General features: G+C 38.5%; 1 protein-coding gene across 3 annotated transcripts in view; it reads right to left on the bottom strand.

The window, feature by feature from the left end:
* The window catches only part of LOC115794462 (mannosyl-oligosaccharide 1,2-alpha-mannosidase IA), a 196,257-nt gene that overhangs the window by 67,018 nt on the left and 103,118 nt on the right, over window positions 1-26,121 (bottom strand). For all 3 annotated transcript variants that reach the window (XR_004021173.1, XM_030749989.1, XM_030749990.1), the window contains exons 3-4: window positions 17,910-18,025; window positions 514-594 (exon numbers count right to left, since the gene is read on the bottom strand). Coding sequence is in view for 2 of the 3 variants with exons in the window: in XM_030749989.1 (XP_030605849.1) it covers window positions 514-594; window positions 17,910-18,025 (197 nt within the window). In the remaining variant the exon portion in view is untranslated. The remainder of the gene's footprint in view (window positions 1-513; window positions 595-17,909; window positions 18,026-26,121) is intronic.

The following is a 26,121-nucleotide window of genomic DNA, read 5'->3' on the forward strand; positions in this document are numbered from 1 at the left end:
AAATTCAGCTGAATTTGCTGGTTTTAAGCTGGAAATTGCCAAAAGCAAAAAAGCAAATTTCATCCTTTATTGATTTCAGTTTTTACTGTTTGATGAGAGCTTATTTGCTTCTCAAAATGAGGCCTAGAATATCATTAAGTGCAGACATGTCAGACATGTGCAGTGAAAAATATGTATAAAGCAACCAGGTCCTTAAAAAAAGAAAGAAAAGAAAAGAAAAATGTTAAATTTGGTCAGGATGAGTACACATCCAAATCCTTATGCGTTTGTTTTAGACAGACAGCGTTTTTGCAGTTCAAAAAACCCCACAACATGAAAATGCTTAAATGGCCCAAGATAATTTTATGCTTGCACAGCGGTGACACATGAATACACCCAAACACAGTGATGTGCACAAATGCTGTCACCCTCAGAGGCAGCCTGTTCATCATTCAAACTGCAGGCCTAGTGTGAGATAAAGGAAGCAGCAGATCTCACTAGAGTAGAGGGATAACAGACATCTATTAATCTTACCTCCTCCCCTGTCAGGTAGTACGCCGACAGCAACCCGCCGACGTAACGGATGTTCACCTCAAAAAGTGACGCCTCGCCATTCTGTTGAACCAAGAGAGAGAGAGAGAGAGAGAGATCAAATTGTCAAACGTCATATTTAAGTACTCAGTCAGGGGTAAAGTAGCTGTATTTATGGGGGAAAAGTGAATACATTAAAGACCTAATGAATTTTTCTTTTACTCCACTCATGTTTTTTTTTTTCCCCCCATTTAATAACTGAGCTATGTGGTAGGTTTATTGCCCTTTGAGATCTCTTTGGAGTAGCGCGGTCAAATGGGAAGATAAGATAAATATTTCACGCAGCATGAAGTCTCTGGGTCATGTAAAAAATATTTATTACTTCCACGTGTACAGATTAGCATTTCATGATGGTTTAATAGATTTTCAGATTCTGTAATGCATCCAGATACTTACTGGAAATAGCCTGAAAGTCTGAAGTGATCTGTGGACTATGAAGTGGGATTCACAGGTCTGCAAGCTATGTGGAGCTTAATGTCAGAAGAGTTTTCTGTGTCACAAAAGTGGCTCTTTTTGGCCTGGCTAATTCACCAGAACACACTCCAAGAATACCTTCTCAGTCAATAAAATTAATTTCACTTTGGTCGACCAACATCCTGCGATTTCCACGTCTTCTTCATTAGGCTACGGAACAGTAACCTTTGAACTGCGTACATTTAAACGTTAAAGTTTCAGTGCTCTAATGCGCAGCTGTCACATTAGAAATAAACAGCAGCACTGAGAGCGCACTCAGTGTTAAAATAGTTAGCTTAATTAAAATGCTTATTTTACTGCTCTGTGCGCCAAATCCAAGATTAATAATTTTCTGCAGCATTAGTTTCTGGTCCTTTTTGCATTTTACTGTTATATTTTTCATATTCTTTATAGATTTTTATCACTATTTTATAATCATTATGTAACGACATCTCTGATTTGAGTAGGGGGACTCATTTGGTGCAGAAGAAGAGTCATATCATATGTAAAACTGCTTTTTTGCACGAGCGTGCACAGAGCCTCAAGCAGAAATCCCACCTTAAGGACCACTGTGTTATCTCCAACTGGGGTCAAGTTTAGTTAAGCCAGCTAATTCAGTGAAAGCCTGGCTATATTGAACTCCATACTTCTAAAATGGTGGCCAGTTAGGTTTGGAGTTTCATAAAGCTGGTTTACACACAAAAACTGCAAGTCTCTGAGCCTTCTACTCACAAGGGCAACAGATAATATAAATTACAACTGTGGCTATATCTGTAGAGAAGAAAGAAAAAGCATTTCTAATAAGCAATGCTGTTGCATGGTGTTGTTCAACAGCACTGGGTTAACGCAAGGCAAATGTGGTTGAGACCCATGGTGATCTCATCTTCAATTCAGCAGCTGTGGTTCATCTTGAAAAATCTTTTACTTGATGTCCAATAAATGATTCATTTTCTTTGTTGTGTTCTGCTATTCAGGAAACCGATCCTGTCACTACTAATGCAGCTGATCTTTTTTTAATGCAGTGTGACTCACACAGTACTGTTTGTATACTTCACAGGACAGAGGCGACAATGTCAAATACTTTTGTTCCCAATAAAGAGGCAATTCTCACTACTCAAGCACCCGCAAAACAGCAGTTAATAGTGTTTTGTTTTGTTGTCGTTGCCATTTTCAGACTTGGATTTGATTTATTAGTTAGTGGTTATCTTTAATATATAAACATTTAAATACTTGCCAGATAAGATGGCTGAAAGGAATTACCTGCAAGTACACAAACTACACTGTATTTATTAGCAGAAGCAATCCCTTGTTGCATTATTTGACAGTAGGTAAATATTCTAAAATAAATATAAAATGTATCACCAAACTGTAACTAACCTAAACCAGAATAAACAAATCAGGCCAAAAAAAGAAATGGATGCATCAATTGCAGACATGACCTGTAGGAGGCACTGTATTGATGTCCTGTGTCCTTGTTGGCCCAAATGTGAAAACACATCTTGAACTTACCATAGATCAGGAAACACCGTGTTATCTGTATTAGATTATCATAGTCTGTCAATGTATGTAATAACTGATTTATGCCTATTGCCTTACTAGCAACTACCAGTCCCCATGGATTGGTTGTAGTGGCGTGGTAACTTTGTTTAATTAGCTGTGCAAGAGCTGGGACTGTTACCAAGTCTCCACTCCCTACAACCACTACACAGACACAGAAGTAAGTCTTGCCGCTCAGAAGCCATCTTGACAACACCTCCAAGAGGTACTTTTGAAGCCTCTAAGTGATGGCTCACTAAACTTTACTCACAAGAATACTGAACAAATTCCATTCTGTTTTGTTAAGGATACAGCAAGTCAAGAAAAATAATGCATACACTTACTTACATCTTTGCTATGATAATGAGTGTATATGCTTATATATTACTGTATATGTGCTTGCCACCACATAGTTAAAACTCATGAACCTCCACTATACTCATGCATCAATCCATTAAAATAATTGTCTTGTTTTCCAGTTTGGCTGTTTGGGGAAATGGAGCAGGGTGACTCATTTCTACTCGGGATTTTTTTAAATGCTACGTAAGCTATGTTCTTCCATAATGTCTCTGGATAGTCACAAAGTACCATGATGTCTCAGCTTCACTTCCTGGGAGCTTTCATGTCGTCCATCTTTATTATAAAACTCTCTGAATGACCAAAGCTCTGCAGACGATTTTTAAAAATACTGAAATTACAAAATATTCAAGACACAATTTGTTAGTTCTAGAAAACAGAACTACAAAAAAAAGAAATAAATAAAAATACAACACTTCAAAGTGATTTCAAAATGGCATTATTTACACAAAGGCAGTTTTACAGTGAATCCCCATGGAAACAGCAAATGTGGTTGCTAAGCGATGATGTGACAAAACTACCAAACCTCCTCTGACAGATTGATTAACCTTCTTATTCCTCATTAGTGAAATCAGCTGTATTTACAACATTGTGACAGCATCAAACAGGGTCAATAAAAGTTAATTACATAGTGAAAAGCATTAATATCAGCACATTCTTATGACCATTAGACTTCATTTTAAACATTTAATTAACCCTTAATTGTACTCTTTGTTTCGTGTTTGTCAGTTTGAGTAATTAATAAACTGCTCTGGTACTTTTAAAATAATTCAAAATCCATCCCAGTCATTTTCGCACACAGGTTCTCAGCGTGTGAAAGGAAAGCTCTTGAACTGCAAGGCTCCTATGCTCTTCCTCCCTCTCTCTTGGTTGTAATGGAGTTTTTCTCTCCAAAGAAATCAACGAGTAGAGCCAGGGCAGCCTCAAAAAGTGAGGCTAGAAAGTCAAAGCCATGCAATCATGTTCCCCGGTGTTTTGTTTCCTCTTTTGTCTGAGAGTCTCTTACAACCGCAAGGCAGTATTGATTAGTGGGGAGCAAGTTTACTGGTTCAAGCTGGATTTTATTCAAGAATCTCTGCTGTAATATTTTGAAATGCCATCAGTTTCTCCTCTTATTTTTCTTTTTCTTTTTTTTTTAATTTTATTTATATTTGTGGTGACTCAGAGTCTCAACATTTGAATTCTAATCTTTATCAGAGTTTTTTGTATTTTTACTGGACAGATATTTATACTGTGAAATCTCAAACTGCTAGGATAACCACTCCAGAAAGGAAAATGGTGAACATGATTTGGCTCTGTTGTTGTCCAGATGGACTTTGCGGTGTGGAAATGCACTGTGCGATGACTTCACAGAGTGGAGGAAACTATGCAGCTCCTATCCTTTTGTAACTTTTCTCAGCTTTTGTTAGCAACCAGCCTCAATCTGATTTTCTGTGGAAAAGTAAAATCTTAGCAGAACATCAAACAAACAAAGCAAACAAAACCGCCGTTTCTGTTCAACAATCCTTACTCTACACTACTGTTTGCTTTTAATATACAGCGGGGCTTTTGGTTGAAATTGCCTCCTTTTTTTTTCCCTGCAGGTGTAGAGCTACAAATGAATATCTGCATCCACACCCCACTTTTATCTACTGCTGGTAACTTATGACAGAATAAAATAAAACAAATTTGTTCGCATTTTTTGTTTTTTGTCTTTTTACGTTCTTAGAAAAAAAAAATTATGTTCTTATGCATCACTTGTAAAAAAATAAATACTGAGGAGAGAGCTTGTTGCTATGTTGCAATTTCAAAATGAAACATGCTTGTTATATTTCCTTTTCTAAATGAAATATGAAATAAGAGGTACTGCTCAGTATGTCACTATAATTATTGCCTGGCGTGCCAGCTGAAGGTTAAAGCAGAATGGTACTCATTGACTTGGAGACCTATTGAGAAAGAAATTGCTAGCTTGAGTGTGTCTGATAAGGAAACTGCAATTGGGTGGCAGAAAGGGCAATTTGCTAGGTTTGAGATAAAGAGTTAGTTGGATCTGTACAATGTTTTTATTTATCTCTATAGACAGCTCTTTAACATATTTGTATACCTTATCGCATTAATATAATAAGGGATAGTTCCCCAGCTTGCGAAATATGTTTTCTGGCTTTCTTGCTTCCAGTCTGGTGAGAAGATGTTTTGTTGTTGTTTTGAAGCAGCTTAGTTTATTGTACACTTGGACTCATGTTTGGATTAAATAAACCTGACATGATGTGGTACTTATGGATCTTTAAATGTGCTGCTTGATAGATTTGCTGTAATTTGAAAACGCCAACTGAGCTGTTTCCTGGCTATGTGAAATCAAAATAAGCATTTGCAGGCTCCAGATTTACATTTACTGTACAAACATAAAAACAGTATCAGGATTTGTATGTAACTCTCAACAACTATGTAAGAGATAAATGTTACTTCCAGCCCTGAAAAGTGAAGCCAATGCGGAAATAAACCATTCTTCCTTATAGCCAACAGGGGGCAATCCATCAGACTTTATGCAAGCCTGAGAAAATGACCTGTACGAAAGCCTCTACAGTCTCAGTTGCTGGTTTGAAATTTTAATGCAACATGATATAAATCCCTACCATGAGACATATGAACCCACTTTCTCAATTAGTTTCTCAATACCTTACAGTCTACATTGGATTTAAAAATATACCAAACTTCAAAAACGTCACAGTGTCCATTTACATTCTGTAGTAACTCTTTACAAGAGAGGAAAATTTGACAAAAATACTGATTAGTTTTTGTTTATTTTATGTGTTGCTTTAAAAAAGAAAAAGAAACTCTGGTTCTGATTCTATAACACCATGATGCTGGCTCCATCTGAAAAACTCAGCACACATTTGACATTTTCTGAGACGAAGCACCATTGCCTCTGGCAGGACAGCTGAGCTATCTTGCCAACCCTGAAATGAGTGGCCCATTCAGTAATGGCACTACAATGGCAGTGATTAGGAATGGAGTGTCTATTTATCACCAGTGATTGGGGCTCTCAGCAAGACCAGCAGAAGGTACAGTGAGAGAGGACATGCAGCGCTGACAAAGGTTTTGCCAATCAGACTTTAGGTCCTAGAACAGACTCAATACATCACTCAGCAAACCTCCGCTCACACCAATTTGAAGATATGAAGCGCATTTACATAAAAAAAAAAAAAACAAGCCTGATGGCAATTTTTCTGCTCAAATGGCTTCTTGATTTCCGCATTTGAATCTGATGTATTTTTCAGGAACAACTACCTGCGAGCACAGTGTCTTATTGCAAACGGGGCAATCTAACCTTCAAATTTAGCTCTCCATTAAATAAAAGGCGAACCCTAAAAGCCCAAAGAACACACACTAAGAAGTAAAACTCACACACTGACAAATTCAGTCATCACAGAGTAGACGAGAACAAAGAAGATTAAAAATTATGTCTTCTGAAAACTCGCTTTCAGATGATTAAATATAAAATTTACACAATTATTGTACAATTTGACAGCAGTACAGCTGATTGGCTCTGAATGAGACTGAATGTAAAACTGGTTTGATCATAAACAATAGTTTACAATTGAAATATGAAGACTGAAACAGATTTTGCTTGCTGTAACCATTCCCCTCGTTCTTACTAGACATTGTAATAGCCCTCCCTAATTTACCTTTAATATGACTTTTCATAACTGCATTTTTTAATCATGAGTAAATTTTGTCTACAACACAAACACTGAAAACTATTTTTTTTCAACAGAAAAACTCTGCTTTCATTATATTATATTATATATATATATATATATATATATATATATATATATATATATATATATATATATATATATATATATATATATATATATATATATATATATTCTTCTGAGCACATGGCTTGAATATCTTGAGCCTTTAATGGATTTTTAATTGTAGGTTTTACATTGTGTCCACATGAAAAGTAGATTGATAATGAATACAAGTGAAGCAAAGTAAGATCCCTTATTAAAGTACACAATTATTAGCTTATAAAAGCTATGAGGGCTGTGCACTTGGCTTTTAATTGGACAAACACACCAGCTGATGGAAGGAAACTGAATTATTGAAATATCCCTGTTTCTTTGCACAATTCTAATAAAGTTCTGGGCAAACACTAAAGACTGAAATCCACTAATTTCTGTATCAGTAATTAAGTTGTTCAATATAAAACACAAATATTAATCTGGCTGAACATTCTTATGTCAAATCTGAATGTGACTAAGGTGTTGTCTGTTTTAGCTGTTTTAAAAAACAGATCATGTTTAATTATCGTTATTATTTCCTGTTTGTTAATCATGATCGCTCCTCTCTCAACTCTCGCCTTACCCCAAATTATGGAGACAAGTTCTGCTATGTTTGCTTAAAGGGAATGATTGGGTTTGTCTTTATATACTGCAGCTCAGATGACTTATCTTAATATTTGGAACAGCATTAATAAAACTGTATCAACCAATGAAGCAATAGATGAATCGTGATAAAAGAAGAATAGGGGATTCTCACATCTAACCCAAAAGAAGTATCTTTTATGACTAAGACACTAAAAGCACTGGCAGAAAGCTCAATTTAAATGTGCCGCTGGTCCTGGAGGCGCGTTAATACACGGTGCAGCAAGCATAAAAGCTCTCCTGCAGGCATGACAAGGAAATCTGGGTAAGTGGATGACACCTGTTTTTTGTTGTTGTTTTGGGGTTTTTTTTTTCCTTCCTTGTCTCTCTTTATGGTGCTCAAGTTGAGGACCTAATTAGGAGTCAACACAAGGCTGTCAGAGGAAAAACACAGAAGTTTTCATCACCATTGCCATCAAGCTGAAAGCTTGTCTGCATTTCATCTTTTAGGTCTTCTCATCCTGCTGCGGTGAGAGACTTTCTGAAGAATGCTTATCAGTGAAAACAAATGTGCACTGCAGCTTTAAAGTACCATGAACACACTGCTTCCTTAAGAAAAATCTACTATTAGATTTTCATTATCAGCCACAACATTAAAACAACTGACAGATGAAGTAAATAACATCAATCATCTTGCAATGTTCCCTTAAGAAACCGCAGGTACTGATATTCACGTATAAGTTGTCAAATACCATGCAACATCTGCAAAGTATGTGGTTGAAAAATGGCACTACTACAGCAAAAAGTTCCAGTTCCTCAAATGAACACTTGTGGTGCGTCCAACAGAAATCCATCTTGAAATGCTAAATTTGGAAAACTAATAAACTGTTTGGTGCAAAAATAAATAAATTAAAATCTTTGTGACAACTTTGAAGTTTTTTTTTTTTTTTTTAACTTATTTGTTTAAATTGCATTAAGGTTAAAGTAACATTATTAGGGAAATGGCCTATTTGAGTGATAAGTGGAGGCTGGTGCAGGTGGTTATAATGATGGATGATCAGTGTGTGTTCCTCAACACAAGTAACTGCTTTTAACAAGGCTTTAAGTATTTAAAACATGTACTATTAGAAGAAAAACTATTCTACCTAATGTAAAGATAATGAAGGGAAGGACTCAGTGGGTACACTGCTGTCAAACCCTGTAGTAGTTCTGCTACACTGGCACCATCCAATGTTGCTGATGGTATTCTCTCTTCTCTGTTGATGAGTATTCAACAGTCAAAGCAAAGATTGCTGTCCTGCTCAGCCCAGATTTGCTTGGGACATGAGCCTGATTGGCATAGCCACTGTGCTGCTGTGTGCCAAGGAGCTGACTAGACTGTTGCCCAGTGGTGTGTCCTGCTCAGACGCTAATGTAATAATTTACTGCTAATAAAGAGGCATCATTGTCACTGGGCAAATGACTGTTAGCATTGCCGCCATCCAGGTTTTGACTGACTACTACATTTCAAAGCCAAATCGGGCTGATGTGACAGGGGAAAAAAAAAAAAGACCTGATAAGCCAAGGATAAAAAGAGATGATTGCCTCTCCTACCAGAGCTGGTGATTCACTGGCTGGGATTTAACTTAACGTTGCTAATTAAAATGAAGAAATCATGAAAGCGCCCAATCTCTCTCTCAGTCTAGCATATTGCTAAAGCCGCTGCCTCTGCTAAAAGACTGCTCCTTTCCAACGAGCTACTTTCAGAACAGCGAGCTGTGCCTGCCTTTTCCTTTTCTTTTTATTGTACAGTAATTATAGTCTTGATCGGTGTCCAAGCTGTGAGAGCAGTCTACAACATTAGCGTTAATGACCGCTACCCTGTGGAGCATGCTAAACAGCTTTCTGTGACGTAAAGGGAGCACTTAACTTCAAGCCAATAAAGAAACTTCACAAAAAATGAGCCCACACAGCTCAATACTCAGGTGGGTGAAATCACCATAACAGTAAAGAGTGACTGTGCATCTAATACTACAGGGTATTGACATATTACATCATTTTTTTGTGAAAAAGCAATATTTGCTTTTTCACAGTAACTGTTGTTAAAAGTCTTACATAATGAATTCAGTGATTTTGTTTTTAAACTAGACAATATTCCTTACAGTAGATAAGCATATTCCAAGAGACTGACATTCCCATTTCTCACTGTTCAGTGAAACCACTCTAATGACATATAAAGGAAGTAACTACACCAATTAACCAGGGCTTATGCAGCACTGAGTAAGAAGATCCTTGATTAAGGACAGGATCAGTTTCTCTCTTTTTTTTTCTTTAAACTGAATTTTAACTGACAGATGTTAGACAGTTATGGTTATCAGCTGTAATACGTCAACTTAGTCTCTTTTCGCTTGACTGCTGTACTCTTGTTACGCTCCCATCATTTGTACAAACCTGGGGTACTCTCAGTAAATAATTAATCCCATTTCAGACCAATAAACTGTGATTAAATAGTCAGAGAAGATTGCTGGTTAATGATCCAAATCTTATCAAGTATGTTTACATTTCATGTCTTTGATAACATTTTTCTTGAACCCACTAATTAATCCACATCCAACCTCCCCTTGAACATCATGTGTACACACAAAAGAGAGGATGCACATATCATAAAGCATCTCCACTAAATGTTTTAACTTGTAAATCAACAGCCTGGTGAATAATTCATCAAATACTGCCACGGTGATAAATTATAGCCGAATTACAACCCAACCCATCACCCCACCATCAGAGAATATTGGTCTCTCTGCATCTGTCTATTTTCAGAGCTCATCTCTGTCTTTCGATGCTCTCTCCCCACACAAATGCACACGCACACACAAACCCATTGTGAGCACAGGTCTCTGCTCTTTTCTGGGGGTTTCAGTAGCTCCCCCACAGAGTCTTCTATGATAATGCTTAGGTCTCATGGGACTTTGCTCTACTCTCTCTCACTGTTATTATTCACCCCGCTGCAGTCCATCTTCCTTCCTCCTGACTCTGTGTCTAACTGTCTGCCTCTGTCTCTCATCATATACCTCCCACTGTATTTGGCCTTGCTGACTGAGCCACATCCTTCATTGTTTCCTCAGTGGCTGCTTACTCCCAAACTGCCAAGAAAAAAAAAGCAGCTATCTGAGCTGCTTAATTCTCCACTGTATTCATGCTGATATATTAAACATCCAATTATGCAGATGAGGTCATTAACTGAACTAATTAATGCACCAAATATAACAATTTTCAGTATACCGGTCTTCATATAATTTTAGTAGTATGAAAATTAAATTAAAGCTAAAGTCCAGTGACTTCATGTAGATGTTCCAAGGAAGCATTTTTTTTTCTTCTAAATGTATTTTATGAATTATTAATGAAGATGCCACCTTTATACTGTTTCCTCCTGGTTTAGCTCTCTAACCTCCGAAATATCTCCCTCTTAAGCAAATATGTGCATTGCTGTGATCACCAACTTGTTGTCCACTTTGTCTCCCTGCAGTGTGGTGTTGTGTAGGTGGTGTACAGCAAGTTTATTGCAGCTTTTAAGCTGAAAACAGCTGCTGCGCCTGTGCCTGGACTGTAGTGATGATAGAACTGAGATAAATTGCAATACGAACCAATTTTTTGTGTTTGTCACCAGTACATAGTTAATCCACTATGGTGAGATATTATGGCGCAACTTCATCACATTAAAAAAAAAAAAAATTATAACATCTGAAAATATTCAATACTATTTTTGAATAATGTCTAAATGTAAATCAAAGCTTCTGAAACCAAGCTAACCCTTTCCACTCTGTAGTAACCAGAACTGAGTGTCAGGGTTTGCCTGTGCCAAATGGCTCCACATAAACAAAAGGCATGAATGATACAAAATGTGCTGGTAAATACGTGTAATGAAGAACTACCCACACAAAAATGTCCTTTGCCCTGCACATCCTGGGACAGAATGTCAGCTCGGCTTGACCTCAGCTTAGGGGCACAGCATCTTCACTGAACCACCTCTCGGCATAGTAAATGACACCGTTATTTCCTCAGACGCCTTCATGACTACGAGCAAGTTGTGTTTCGTTTAGTCCAGACAGGAGGTCAGTCGGGGTCAAAAAACAGCTCTCTGGAGGTAAACAACAACCTTGCTCCAGGTCTCCTCATTACCAAATAATGTCACTTTTTTCTTGCCCTCAAATGTGTGCGCACATTTGGAAAACAACTCATTAACAACTGATTAAAAACAGGCGAGGTTACAAGGCCTGAGATTAAAAAAAAAAAAAAAAGTGTTCATTCATAGATATAGATATATATAAATGAACACTGAATATCTGCCTCAACAATGTGATGACATGTCCAAGTTAAAAGCTGCCATCATGAAAATGCATAAAATCTTCAGAATATGCTTAAAACATTTTAGAATAACAACCTATACAAGCGCTCTATATTTGCCTGAGGCACTTCAAAGTTGAACTCAGTCAACAACTTTTTCTCTGGCAACAACAGTTACCAATACATTTCTCTCAGTTTCAGTCTGTGTTGCGCATGTGTATTGGGGCTCAGCAGACGCACTGCATTGTTCAGTACTTGGTGAGACGCTGCTGGCAGTCTCTGAAATGATTTGATGAAGTTGCTCACCCTTTTTCTACTCTCTCACCAAACTTTCTCTCCTCTGTGAAAGGAGTGCGTCCCATGTGAGAGTCTGAAGGCGAACTGCGTATCTGGACTGGCAGCACAAACTCTTTCTGGCCTCTGGACCAAGCGTTCCTTTGAGGTTCAAAAGATTAACAGTAACAACAATGTGCAATGTATCCGCACTCATTCTACCAAAAAGTCAATTACATCTGGATTATAACAGCGCTGATATGAATACACTTCAGTTATTTTCTGTGCTCTGTGCTTTATGCTGCTGCAAATTTGATTTGGATGTAATGAAAGTGAGACCTCAAGCTAATGCCGATATCGTAAGCTGACAGAAAAGACTTTAGGGAGATTTGAGGAATTTTTTTTTTTTTTTCCTTCTGCGACATTTTGGAGTGAAGCGTGCTTGTTCAGCTTCCACCACAGTGAAATGCTCATTGCTTCACTGCTACTGAAACAGCTCCTACTGAGCTCACAGCGAGCAACCGCAAAACTAAACAAGGGCAGGGGAAAAAACCCCAAAGCAAACAAGACTAAGACTCTGCTTGGATTGTCCATGTTTTCACTCACTCACCCACTATTTAGTGTTTGCCACTATGAAGACTAACTAGAGAGGGCAGGGCAGAGAGTTAGTGATACATTTCTGACACTACTTGAATATAAACATTGCTGCATTATTGATTATTAGCTATTCATAATTATCTCTGTTACATAAACTAACAGCAGGACACCTGAAGCAAATGTAATGGCACTGGCACCACAATGCTGCTGTTTTAGACTAAGTTCACATCTCTATCTGCAACATGGAAATGAAAATTTATAACACAAATCTGTGTACACATAACCATTAACAACATAATTTGATTCAACCATATTCACCTGCACAAACACAATGAGAACCACAGCAGTTACTGAGCAAAAATGTGACATTTTTAATATAATTGTAAAATATGAAATGTAGTATCAGATTGCATGCAAATATTTCCCATATCATTGTCATATTTACAGATCAGATTAACTTTAAAAGTCTTTTTTTTTTAATTCTCTCATGAGAAGAGACGAGCCACGGCACACCTGAGGTGGCTGAGAAGTATCATGTACTCTCAACAGGTCGGGGGTAACGCATGTGACTGTCAACATCGCCACCTGCCTTCAAAAATAATAACACTGTTCAATTTAGTGACACTTGGCTTCCACATGCCAACATCTGCGCTACTGTATATTTCAGTATAGAGAAACGAAGCACGTGCCACAACATAAAAAACACAGCTCATTACTCCAGACTCTACCAATAACACCCATGAGATTTCACACTAACTTGATGTGAGATGTGGAATCATAGGCCTGAGTGTGCATATTATCCAGTTATTTTGCCACCCTTGTGGGGCTCTGGAGATTTGTCAGTGTGGTAAATAAGAAGTTATTGCCAGTGGATGTTTCTAGTTATCCTAAAGAGAGTTCATGGCAATCATCAGCAAAATCACAGGGGGGGACGTTCAATCTGTAAGCAGCAGCGGTAATCACAAAAGACAGAGTTTTACTGAGAAGATGTGCACACTTCAGCTTCTGTACAGGATCATTAATATGATAGCACTTCCACTTATTGTACACAATAGTGCATTACCTTTTTATAGCATAACATGTTTTTATGTTCAAAAATTTGTAACAGGAACAGTAGGTTAAGCAGATACAGTTGCAAAATTAACAGTTTTTTAACATCTTTTTTTTTTTTTTGGTTAAAAATAAAGAAATAAATCCTTACGTGGACTCTGCAGGAGTAAACTTTGTCCTGGCTGGATGGTAGGCTTGTAATACAGTAGCAGAAACCTTGATATCACAGTTGATCAATATAAAAATAAACACATATATAGTAAAAATTACCAAAGCCATTAATGATTCATCAAACCCAAACTGACAGTCTACCTAAGGAGCAATTAATTTAAATGGATCTAAAAGAAGATATTCCTGTAATACTGGCTTAAAAGAGCTCTTCTGCCTAAAGGAGGATTGAAACATTAAAATACCTACTTCTGACTTTTTGTGCTAAAACAGACTTTTCAAAATCTTCTACAAGCTTAAAAAGCAAAAGCTCTTAATCTGTAGACTCTATAAACACTGCTTAACAAATGTATAAAACCATCTGTCACACAAACAATAAAACACAGATATTGCAGAAATCTGTCAAAAACTTACTTCACATTTTTATACCTAAAGTTGAGTTGGCACACTGGACCTCGCTGGGAAGTCAGAAATGAATCAAGCATAACATTCGACCACTAGAAGCATTTTTTTCTGTTCAGGAATGTAAGTAAATAACTGTAATTAGGCATTTTAATCAAAAAATAATAATGTGCTTTACTATTTTTTCAGCTTTTTTATAAATCTAAATTTGAACATTCATCAATTGAAAAAAAACAAAAAACTTTAAAACATTAAAAATGTCATTTTGATTAAAGAGCTTGCACATATGGTGGACTAACCATTACAGAAACATAAAAAATGATTTGGGTAATTTCCAGCTGTGGCATAAATCTTGCATTGATTGGTTATCTAATAAATAAGCACTGCATAAATAAAGGGAATACTTGTAATTTCTTTTATCCTGTCTTTTTCTTGTGTACAAATTAAAATGTCAATGAATCCCAAACAGTGAATCATCTTAAAGGGCCATCACCTGTGACAGTGCATTTAATCTCTGTTTTGTTCCTCCACCCCTCTATAAAAAACAAACAAACAAAAACACCCGCTATATAAACACTGACCAAGATACTGAAGGTAGATGATCACAGATCAGGGTGATCAGTTCCCATGATATTGCTTTAACAGACTCAACTCAGATTTATTGATGATGAATGAGAAAAACGGAGTCAGACAGAAACTGCCGTGGAAAGATTAGAAATAACTCGGAGAACGAGCAGAAACGGAGAAAGGGTTCTGAAAGAGTAATAAAATTTGGAAGGGAACATGAGGGAATACAGTCTCATCTTAAAGTCTACATTAATCACACATAATTACTCTCTCTTTTTAATGGGAAAAAGTCTGATGAGCTCACAGAGGGCAGCTGATTTACTTGACTGAAACTTAGCAGCCATACTGACCAAACCATTTATTACATAAATACGTCTTCATCAGACTCAAGAACTGCCTCAATGCTGATCTGCCAAATACTTGTTCAGTCTTTATGCAACAACAGCTTGTGGAGAAACATGGCACAGGCCAGCACTGGCAGAAATACTCTGGAGCTTCCTTTGTCGTGATAATTGGCTCAGCCACCAGCATGGCCAGTCTGTGTGCTGAGTTGTTCATTCAGATATGCATCAGGAGCTTGTTTGTTTGACAGTCATATGGTTAAGAAGGATTTCAAAGAATTTAATTTGTTCACCTGGCACAGTTTTTAAATCTGGTGGTTCTGCGTTCCTAAATGCATCTGTTAAAAATATAAACGTGGGTATGTTTGGTTTCATTCCCACACAAAGAACAAATCCTCATAAAACTGATAATAATGAGCAGCTGATGTCCAAGTTTCTTTGTGGCTGAAGCCTGCTGCATACACTGTCAATTCTGTACTAGTGTAACACTGTCCTCTTCCTTCTGTCCTTGTTTCTCTGCTAACAAGTTACAGAGCAGCTGTCACAATGTGTCGAGCTATGGATGACAGACAGGCCTGAACAGATAAATCGAACGAAGTGCTTTGCAGTGACTGAATCCGCTGACGCTGTAATTAAAAGAAAAATGTGAGCATGAAAACTCCCGTGTGTCCCTGCTGTATTCCTTATGCTACTGTATGCACCTTTAAATGCAATAGACATGGGTCATAATACATTATCCTCTACACTGCTGTGTCTTCACAATACAAAGCCTGCTGTAAAAGTGCAATTTTGGATTTAAAACAGTATAACTGCTGACTATATTCACAATATGGAAAGAAATGTTTTCAAATTATTATTTTTTTCTTCTTTGTGAAAATTATTTTTGGGAGATTGTATTTCTCCTCAGCCCCAGCAAGGCTCCAATTTCACCCACTACCATCCATCCATTTCCTGCAGCCCCCCCCCCAATCTGTCATCTTCCCATCTTATCTAATGTTATAATAATGAGAGCCACATTTTTCCAGCTTTTGCTTTTATGCAGCATGCATTTCCTTAAGTGGTATTTTGGGGAAGAAAAAAAAAAATTAGGCCATCAGAAAATGTCCGTAGGCTCTTGACAAGCTTGATGATCCATTTCATAGCTCATCTGATCATTTCTATACTGAGCCAGTGTGCTGTGTTGTCTGCAGTGAATGTGTAGATGTTCAAACAGCACAAAGCATTCCAATAACAAAACGATTTTATGTAATATAAAAATATTTGTGAAGTGAATAGTGTACTCTCTGCAGTGTTTTTTAATATTTAATTTACCACCCCTCTGTGTACAGGAGATGTAAAGATCAGTATGTGCATGTGTGTACGTGTGTACACACACACACACAGCATTTCATATGCTACAAATACCAGTATTGTAATTTTGGCTGATTCTTTTCTCAATGTAATCACGTCTTACAGGACAAAGAACAGCATCTTGTTGAGGACATGTAAATAATTTCAAATCTCTGTGGTCCTCCTTACAGTGACCACTGATGAAGACACGAAGGGGTGAAGTTAACAAACTGTGGCAGATAACACCCAGGACAAAGTGCACTGTGAAGTGTAAATCTGTGTTTGTTGTCTTTATGATTGGTGACTCTGTGGCAGTTTGGCAGCAGCTGCAATTACTGACCGTCTCCACTCGGGTAGCCAGCAGCCACAGCTCCACTCACATTTAATAGTTTTCTGTATTCACTGCATTCCCTGTGTATGTGTGCCATGTCTCACTCTATGTCTGCCTTTCACTGTGCATATGTATCTGTGACATCTGTGTGTGCCATGAGTGAGAAAAATAACAGCTTTGATATGTGGGCAATAATAATGACTGTGCATTTCTTTATGGCCTCCAATCTGGCAGTGATCAAGACTGTGCTGTGATAAAGCGCATCTTAAACACAGTGCAAGAGCGTTTTAGCCCTCTGCCTTCCAGCAGAGCTGCTGCTTGCATATTATTCAAACACAGTTCAGTGTTACTGGCATCATGTTCATTATGCCACATATGTCAAATGTAGTTCGGATTGGTTTTCTTCACAAAGACACTCATAATAAACAAGTGTTTTTGGCGTTCACTGTCAGCAAACAAAACAACTTCAAGTTGAGCCATTTGGCATGCTGTCATAACAGGCAGTGAATTGGTATAATTATTGCCTAGCGTCTACAGTAGCCTACCATGATGACAGTCATAATGACAGTTGTGTTTGCAAGCTTCGTGTAATTACACACTATTACATAACTGCATTTTATTGACAAGGGTGGCCCAGGAATGACCCCTTTCATTTACAAAACATACAAAACCACTGACAAACAGGCTCACAAATTACCTATTAGCAGCAAACTACCTAAAAGCCTTTCCCGATTCCCACTTTCACTGGCTTTCACTCAATTCAACGTGCTATCAGAACTGGCAACCCTCACTGCTCGCAACCCAGTCTTTACAGACTCATTCAATGAAAGGGTCATGGCCTCTTTTTGCCTCCACTCTCCCACATTTTTTTTTAATCTACAACACCCTTTAGACCCCGCTACAGCCCTCTCCCTTTTATTTATCACATTTTCTGCCCCACAAAGACCTTTCAGAGAGGGAGAGAATTCCATCAGTCGGTAACACGGTGTGGCTGGTGGTCTCACAGGAAGCTTTTGATTTCTGCTGGAATGTCCTGAGCTTTGGAAAACTGTCGAACTCAATGGACACAATGTTGCTGTTAAAGCACAAAAGCGCAGCTTGAAATCAATCCAGCATGCACAGTCACAGCTGAAAACTTCATTATGCTTATGTAACACGAGTGTGGTTAAGCCTGATGGAGGGTAGGGTAGTTGCCCCATAGTTGCCCCAGAGTAAAATGCAAAAAAAATTCAACTTGAAATGAAATGAGGTTCTCACTGAGTTTAGATCCAGGCTGGTCTTCACCCATTCCTTGGCATCATTATATTCATCCATCAGTCCCATAATGTACAGAGTGTCCAGTGAGTCAACAATGGATGCTCCTCTCAGGCCACCTGCAAAATCCAGGAAAAGACAGTTATGCACTAACTGAGAAAAGGTCTTCTTTTTTGTTTTTAGCAGAATGTGGTGTAAAAGTAAAAACTCAACATGCAGTACCTGTCAACCATTCACACTCCAACAAGCAATCAGTGCAACAATTCGCAACATCCGACCAAAATAAATTCATTCCTGACTGCAAGCCTTCCACAGATCACCATGAGGCTTTCTGGCATGCACACACACACACACACACACGCGCGCGCACACAAGAACTTTTTAATCTTACAATAATACATGCATATATGCACGTATATGAGCTAGCAGCGTGCTGTGCGGAGTTTGGTTTAACACTGATGCTGCTATTACAATGACTAATCCCTAAAGTGGTAATCTGTCCACTGTCCACTAAGATGATACTCATTTCAAAGATTTTTTTTAAGGGGAGTTTAAAAAAAAAGAAAAAAAACATTTGTGTGAAGGAAAAAAAAAAAAAGTAGTAAATACAATGAATAACAGACAAATCGTTACTTTCTTTTCTGTTACATAAGTCAAATTCTTAGATGGTAGATAAGTACTGAGATTTAACCCCTGGTTAGCAACAGTAACTTGACAGCGTGTGTGATAAAAAAGTAAAACATAAAAGTCTCTCACATGCTGAGCTTCAGTAATTACTGCAGTGATGTTGAAAGATAATACAAAAACAGCTTTGTGAGGCCCACATGAAAAGCATCTTTTCTCTGAGATTAAAAGCATCTGCTACAAAGCACCAGTCACTGTAACATGAAAGTCAAGTCATTTAGGAATCAACCACCAGAGGGGAAAAAAACGAACCAATATACTGATTATTGCAAACATTCAGCAGCTGCTGCTGGATTTCCCTGAGTCCATGTGCTTCCTGCATTAATTCTGTGTGTAAATGTCACAGTGTAAAATCTGCCTGTCTACACTGACTGTGGATGTGAGTGTTTGTCTTTATGAATCTCAAGTAAAGCTATTTATTTCTTTTCACAATCTAAATGAGAAATGCTAAGGGGTGTTTATTCCATCCTGGCAGCCTTATGAGAGATTGCATGGTCCATTTTCCTTCTCATATGACCAAATATTATGCAAATGGAGATGAGCCCCACAGAGACAGCATGGCACAAAGGAAGAATACACATTATCCTTAATGAATTACTGTATAAGAGTTTAAAAGCAAATTAGCGTTTGGAAGTTTAATTACTGTACAAGAAAGTGAAACTAAACAGGCAGAGAATCAAACTTCTTGCAGGCTAAAAATGTAGATGAGTTTAAAAAAAAATGCAGTAGTGTGGAAACTGAGCTGGTTAAGTAGGAGAGGTGACGAAAAACCTTGCCGTTCATCTCTGAGAATAACTTAGCCTACAGTAGATGGTTGGATTGATCTGATGCAACCATTCAGCAACCAGGTACATCAAAGACTAAAATTTGTATGAAGAATTATTTTCAAAGCTCACCAAATATGTAAATTGTAACCATACCTTTAGGCAACAACACAGAACTGAAAAGAAAAGAAAAAAAAAAGTTCTCTTGCAACTTTTTGAGATCCCCGTTCTTAACAGACTGTGATTTTGTTAATCTTGTGTTTTAAACTGCTATGATGACCTCAATATCTTTCTACTTACTAGATGAAATGAGAGCATGTAAGTGAAAGGGTTTGTTCATAACTATAAACTCCTCTTGGGCATTTAATCAAACTTAACATTTTAGCCCAATAATGTAATTACTTCTGATTCTGTCCTGCTCACACGATCATCACATAAACAAAGTAAACCATTATTGATAATGTTGATATCTACAACTTTTAACATATATTAGTTTATTTTATCTGCAATGAAAGTGGCAGTAAAAATAAATCACCCATCCACATCCATCAGGGATGCCCAGACTTTGCTTTCCCCAGCCACCTCCTCTAGCTCTTCTGGGGGACACTAAGGTATTCCCAAGCTAGCAGAGAGATGCAATCTCTCCAGCATGTCTACAGTCTGCCCTGGGTCTCTTCCCAATTGGACATGCCTATAACATCTCACCTAGACGTGTTCAGGGTGCCTCCTAGTCAGATGCCCAAACCACCTAAACTGGCTCCCTTCAGTGTGGAGTAATGGCTAAATGACTGAGCTCCTCACCCTACCTCTATGAATGATCCCAGCTACCCTTCATAGAAAGATCGTTTCCACCATCATTTCTTTCAGTCTCATTCTGGTCTCATTCTTTCAGTCACTAGCTCATGATCATAGGTGCGAGTAGGGAAATCAGCAGCTTTGCTTTCCACTCTTAGATCTGTCTTTATCATAACAGACTGGTGCAGTAGTCACATTACTGCAGATGCTGCATCTATCCGTCTGTCAAACTCATTCCCAAGACAGGGTGGGTAACACCACCCTTTTACGGCTGAGAAGCATGGCCTCGGACTTGGAGGTGCTAATTCACATTCCAGCCACTTCACACTATTGTAAGCTCCATCATTCAATTAATTCAAAAGAACCTCATTGTCTGCAAAAAGCAGAGATAAGAGTCTGTGGACACCCCATGCCCCTTGGCTTCATTTAGAAATTCTGACCATAAAAATTATTAACACAATCTCTGACAAAGGTGAAGTCCAACACCCACTGGGAATGAGACTTACTGGTCTCAATGCAAAGTAAGCTTACACTAGGGTTGTACAGGAACCAAATATTCCACAACAGCAGGCCAGATACCCCATACTCCTAAGTACATCCTGAGGACACCTCAAGGAATGCAGTCAAATGCCTTCTGCGAGAGCCCAAAACATTCAAGTCAAGTCATCTTATAAGCATGTTTAAAAACAAGTGTTGACCAAAGTGCTGTACAACTAAAAGAACATAAGGATATTCAAGCACCCTCAAATATTCCTTCCACTGCTCAACAATATCTCCAGTTAAGGTTAGCAGCACTCCATCCCCAATGTATACAGTGTGGATAGGAAGTTGCTTCCCCCCCTCCTGAGTCACCTGATGATCTGCCAGGAACCAAATACACGAATAAATCTCGACAAATCTAAGACAATACAAAATGTCCAGAGATGCTACAAGAGGGCCAAATTCCATAAAAGCTTATAATAAAATTAATGACAATGAAGGAAATGCAATTTTTTTGAGAAGCCAGAAAAACCCACTATCACCTGCTAAGAAACTCACTCTGTTTGGGGCTGCTGAATTTCACATAACTTACAGATTTCTGCTTCATTCATCCTACAAAAACTAACAAATATATAAGGAAATTATTAATTGGGAGTGAATAGTTTTTTATTCAATTAATTTCAGTACAAATATGCTACTTCTATAATCAGCCTTTGCACCGTGGTGTGCATGTTGTCTAACATGATCTAAATAACTAAGAAGAGACATCGAGCTCTCTCACCATCAACAGATTTATTAAAATCAGTTACAATCACCAACTCAGCTCTTTACATCTCCTTGAGCAATTTCAATTCTGTCAGTTTATACCCTGCTCAACATTATTACCATGAGAGCAAAACTCTCCACTTCACCATTTGCCTTTCACCTCATCTCCACTGGCTGTATGAATTAGCTGATGAGGTTAACACAGATCAGTGACTTGGCTTGACTGAATGATGGGAGTCACACACTTTGACCATAAATCTATAAGCATTTAATGTAAAAGATGTAGAGAAACATGGCGTCGAGATTTACTTGTCTGGTGAATCAATTTTAAATCCATATACTTGTAATAGTACTTCCTTTGTTCCAGCACTCCATACAAAGCTGTAGTCCTGATGAGGTCACAGTGTCATGGCTGTAGCTATAACACCAAACTCTTCTGCTGTGGTTTTCCTTGTTGCAGTACACCTCACACTGTCATTAAGGGGGTAGTGTTAGCTTCAAGCAAGACTCATGCAGTCTGTTTAACCATGGCCTCCCATCGACCACGTAGTGTTTGTGGTGTATAATAGCAGAAGGAAACTGAACGCATTTTCAGCTGTAACTCAAACCTTCATTCTGTTGTTTTCTGGCAGCATTCTCTCTATTCTGTGACAAATAGTAACGGTGACAACTGAGAGTAGGGGTGTAATCAGATATCTAATGCCCTCTGGTTATCCAAACCCAGAAGTAGCTCTCTGTGGCTGCAGGCAAAAAGCAGAGTGTGGAAAATTCCTATCGAAAACAGCACCAAAGCTAAGATGATTGATTGACTCTGAGGAGCAGACAGAGCAGATCAATCCATCATGGTATACTCTTTCTGCTTCCATGGTATAAGACCCTATTTATTTCTGCAGCCTTTTGCTACAAATGAAAGGAACCCTGAGGGGTCCTCTGAAGACAGGGGTAATTGGTGTGCCCTATTGTGTATTTATGAAGACTGATAAACATTCATACACTGACATTCGTGACAACAGGATCTCAGTTTGCATTCTCATGCATCCTAATGCCCTCTGTAGTGCCTGTATTTAATGCCTAGTAAAAACAAGTGGTACACACGACACAAGCTTTATTTAGAGACCAAAGCTACATAATTTAATGCCTCAGCAAATATGGAAAATACAATATGAGCATAAATACCCAACCATTAGGAATCATATTGAAATTCTACTTAACATTAAATGGCAATACATCAAATTATAATTTGATATTATTATCAAATTATGTGCTGCTGTGTTTACTAAGAGTGTAGGAAAAAAAATATAGTTTGGTTCATCGCACAGTGTTTCCTTTAGAGGGTACGGACAAACACAACAACAACAACAACAAAAAGGGTGGTGGTGGTAGTGGGGGGGACCTTTTACCACAGTCCTGATAACTTTATCATGACTAGATCATGAACAAAAAGTAAACTGACCGGAGTACACTAATATACTTCCAGTTCACTGGCTACCTGAACAATTTTGCAGCTTTCACCAGACTAGCATGTTTAACTAGGTATTAAAAGCCCATGGGTAGCACCTTACAGGAAGATAAAACTGCAGTGCAATGTATATGTTTGGACCCTGGTTTGCAATCTCAGGTTCAGAATTGTTACACCTACTGTAAAGTGTTCACCTAGTTTGGTAGATAGTTGAGTGAACGCTGGCGAGTCTTGCTGCTGCTGTTTGCTGGTGTAAACTTCTTAATGTTTTTATGATCTGCGTTTCTTTGGCCGATTGAACTTTTCTGTACATGCGAGCTATCATTCTGCGTCTACACCCAGACATCAGTCTACTGCCTCGCCAGAGATATATTCACTGTGGGTCTCGCCAGAATTTCCAGCATGATGGTCAAAACCCATCCACTCCATCTGATCCACCACTTGTCAGCCTCAGAAAATCCACCAGGTCTGCTGATCTCAATCCTTTTTGGGCAGTCCGTCCAGGTGGGCTAATCCGTTTGTCAAACATGCCTCCATTAATGTCAAGTTCGGTCTGCTCAACATCCGTTCAATCACAAACAATGCACATCTCACTCAGGACCTCCTCATGGACCGTAAGCTTGATTTTCTCTATTCGACTGAAACCTGGCAACAACCCTTGGACTTTTCTCAACTTAACGACTCTACTCCTCCCGGCTTTGTTTACATCTGTCAACCCCATGGTTCAGGTCGCAGAGGTGGTTTAGTGATTATTCATCGCGAGAGGTGGAAAGTCCTGCCTGTGTCTGTACCCACCGTCAGCTCATTCAAGTGCATTGTGTGTAAACTGTCTTGACCCATTCCCACCATCATTGCCACAGTTTACCACTTCCCCCAAGCCACACAGTGACTTTTTGGATGATTTTGCTGCTCCTCTCTCACCCATCCACTCTCTCACCTAATGTAATATTATTGGGGGACTTCAATATTTACACTGACAATACTAATCTTCCTCTCTCCAAAGACTTTTTATCCTACCTTGAGAGTTTTGGATTTCATCATTTAACTGACATCCTTACTCACACCAAAGGTCACACTATGGAACTAATTTGTTGTTCTGGCCTCATCCCTTCCAACTGCTCCACAGACTTCAGATAAAACTTCCTTTTACTGACCATTTCTTGCTCTCATTCAGTGTTTCACACTATCTCTCCCTAACTAAGGCACCACGGCTCATCACATTCAGGATATTGGATATTCTCTCTGCTAATATTGCTAGTACTCAGATCCCTGAACATTTATCCACCTCAAATGTACTAACGGGTCAATATAAGAACGGTTTGACTAACATCCTTAACACGGTCTGTTTCCTTCACCCATCCTGCCCCCTGGTTTACCCCTGAACTCCAGTCATTGAAAGCCAAAGGGCGTCAATTGGATCGTCTCCATAAAAAAAAAAAAAAAAAAAAATGGTCTCACTATCCATAAAGACATGTACTAATCTCACATATTACATTATGAGGACTCAATTACCCAAACCAAATCTGCCCACTACTCCAGCTTTATCTCCTCCAATGAAGCCAAAGCCAAGTCCCTGTTTTCATTGCAAAAATCATATTCTCCACTCCCCCTGACTTATTTCCTTAAATCCTGCCTCTTTTCTCTCCTCCCCTTCATATCTGCCATCATTCATGCTTCTCTTATTGCTGGAATTGTTCCCAATTTCTTCAAAAACACAGCTGTCAACTCAATTCTGAAAAAGGCTGGTTCTGATCCAAACAACTACAATAATCTTCGCCCTATCTCTAACCTACCTTTCATTTCCAAAATACTTGGAGAAAAAAAAATAATAAACATGCTATTCAACGTCACACCCATTTAACTGAAAACAGTCTGTATGAACTGTTCTAGCCTGGTTTCTGTCCCCATCATAGCACAGAAACAGCTCTTCTCAAAATCAGAAATGACCTTCTCATGGCAGCTGATTCTGGCCTACTCTCCTTCCTCATCCTGCTTGATCTGAGTGTGGCCTTTGACACCATCTCCCACAACATCCTCCTCCATAGATTATCTTCCACTGGCATCACCCACAAACCTCCCAACTGGTTGTGCCCACATCTCACAGGTTGGACTCCTTTCCTCGAGTTTAAGGCTTTCAAATCCCACCCCTCATGTCACTTTAGGTGTGCCTCAAGGTTCTGTCCTGGGGCCGCTCCTCTTCATCACTTGCCTCCTTTCGCTTGGCAATATCAAATCATATTCAATCAATATCATCATTTCCATTGCTTCGAGGATGATACCAAGCTCTACTTATCCACCAAACCTAACTCTTTACTCCCACTCTCACCACCTGCTTAACTGAAGTCAAATCTTGGCTCACCTTAAACATAAACTTTCTTAAACAGAGATAACATGGAGTTCCTCCTCGTTGGAGCAAAATCCACCCTATCCAAAGTTGACAGTTTCTCCCTCACAACGGAAAGCTCCTCAGTTTTCCCATCCCCTCTGATGGAGTCTGGGTGTCACCCTTGACAGCACTTTATGTTTTCACTCTCATATCAATAATGTTACCAGGTCTGCATACGTAAATCGCCTCCACCCCTTCATCTCCACTCATACTACCTCCTTCCTTGTTCATAATTTTGTTACCTCCCTTATTGATTACTGTAATTCTCTTCTATTTGGGCTCCTTCACAATCCCTCCAGAAGCTTCAAATGGTTCAAAACTCATCCGCTCGCATCATTACCAAAACCCTGTCATTTCACCACATTACCCCAGTCCTGTGCAACTCCACTGGCTTCCAGTTAAACTCAAAATTCATTTCAAAATCCTCCTGTATGCATTCAAGGCCATACACATCCTAGCCCCTTGTTATCTAGCCAAACCTCTAAACTTCTTCACATCATGTACTCCACTCCCTCCGTTCTTCCTATTCTATCTGCCTTACTGTGCCTTCTGCCCGCCTCAGCACTATGGGGAACAGAGCTTTCACTCGTTCTGCTCCCCAACTGTGGAACTCTCTCCCAGCAGATATTCACAATATTGACTCTCTTCCTGTTTTTAAATCACGATTCAAAAATTACCTGTTCAAGATAGCACTTGAGATCCTTTGGCCATTTAGTTTCTAATTTTGTGCTTTTATGTATCATCTGTGATTTGTTTTGTGATCTGTCCCTATAAAGTGTCCTTGGGTGTCTTGAAAGGTGCTTACAAATAAAATGTATTATTATTATTATTATTATTATTATTATTATTATTATAATAAATAGGGGTTTAATGATTATTTTG

This window comes from Archocentrus centrarchus, chromosome 16 (genome assembly GCF_007364275.1).
Source record: "Archocentrus centrarchus isolate MPI-CPG fArcCen1 chromosome 16, fArcCen1, whole genome shotgun sequence".
Classification (NCBI taxonomy): Eukaryota; Metazoa; Chordata; class Actinopteri; order Cichliformes; family Cichlidae; genus Archocentrus; species Archocentrus centrarchus.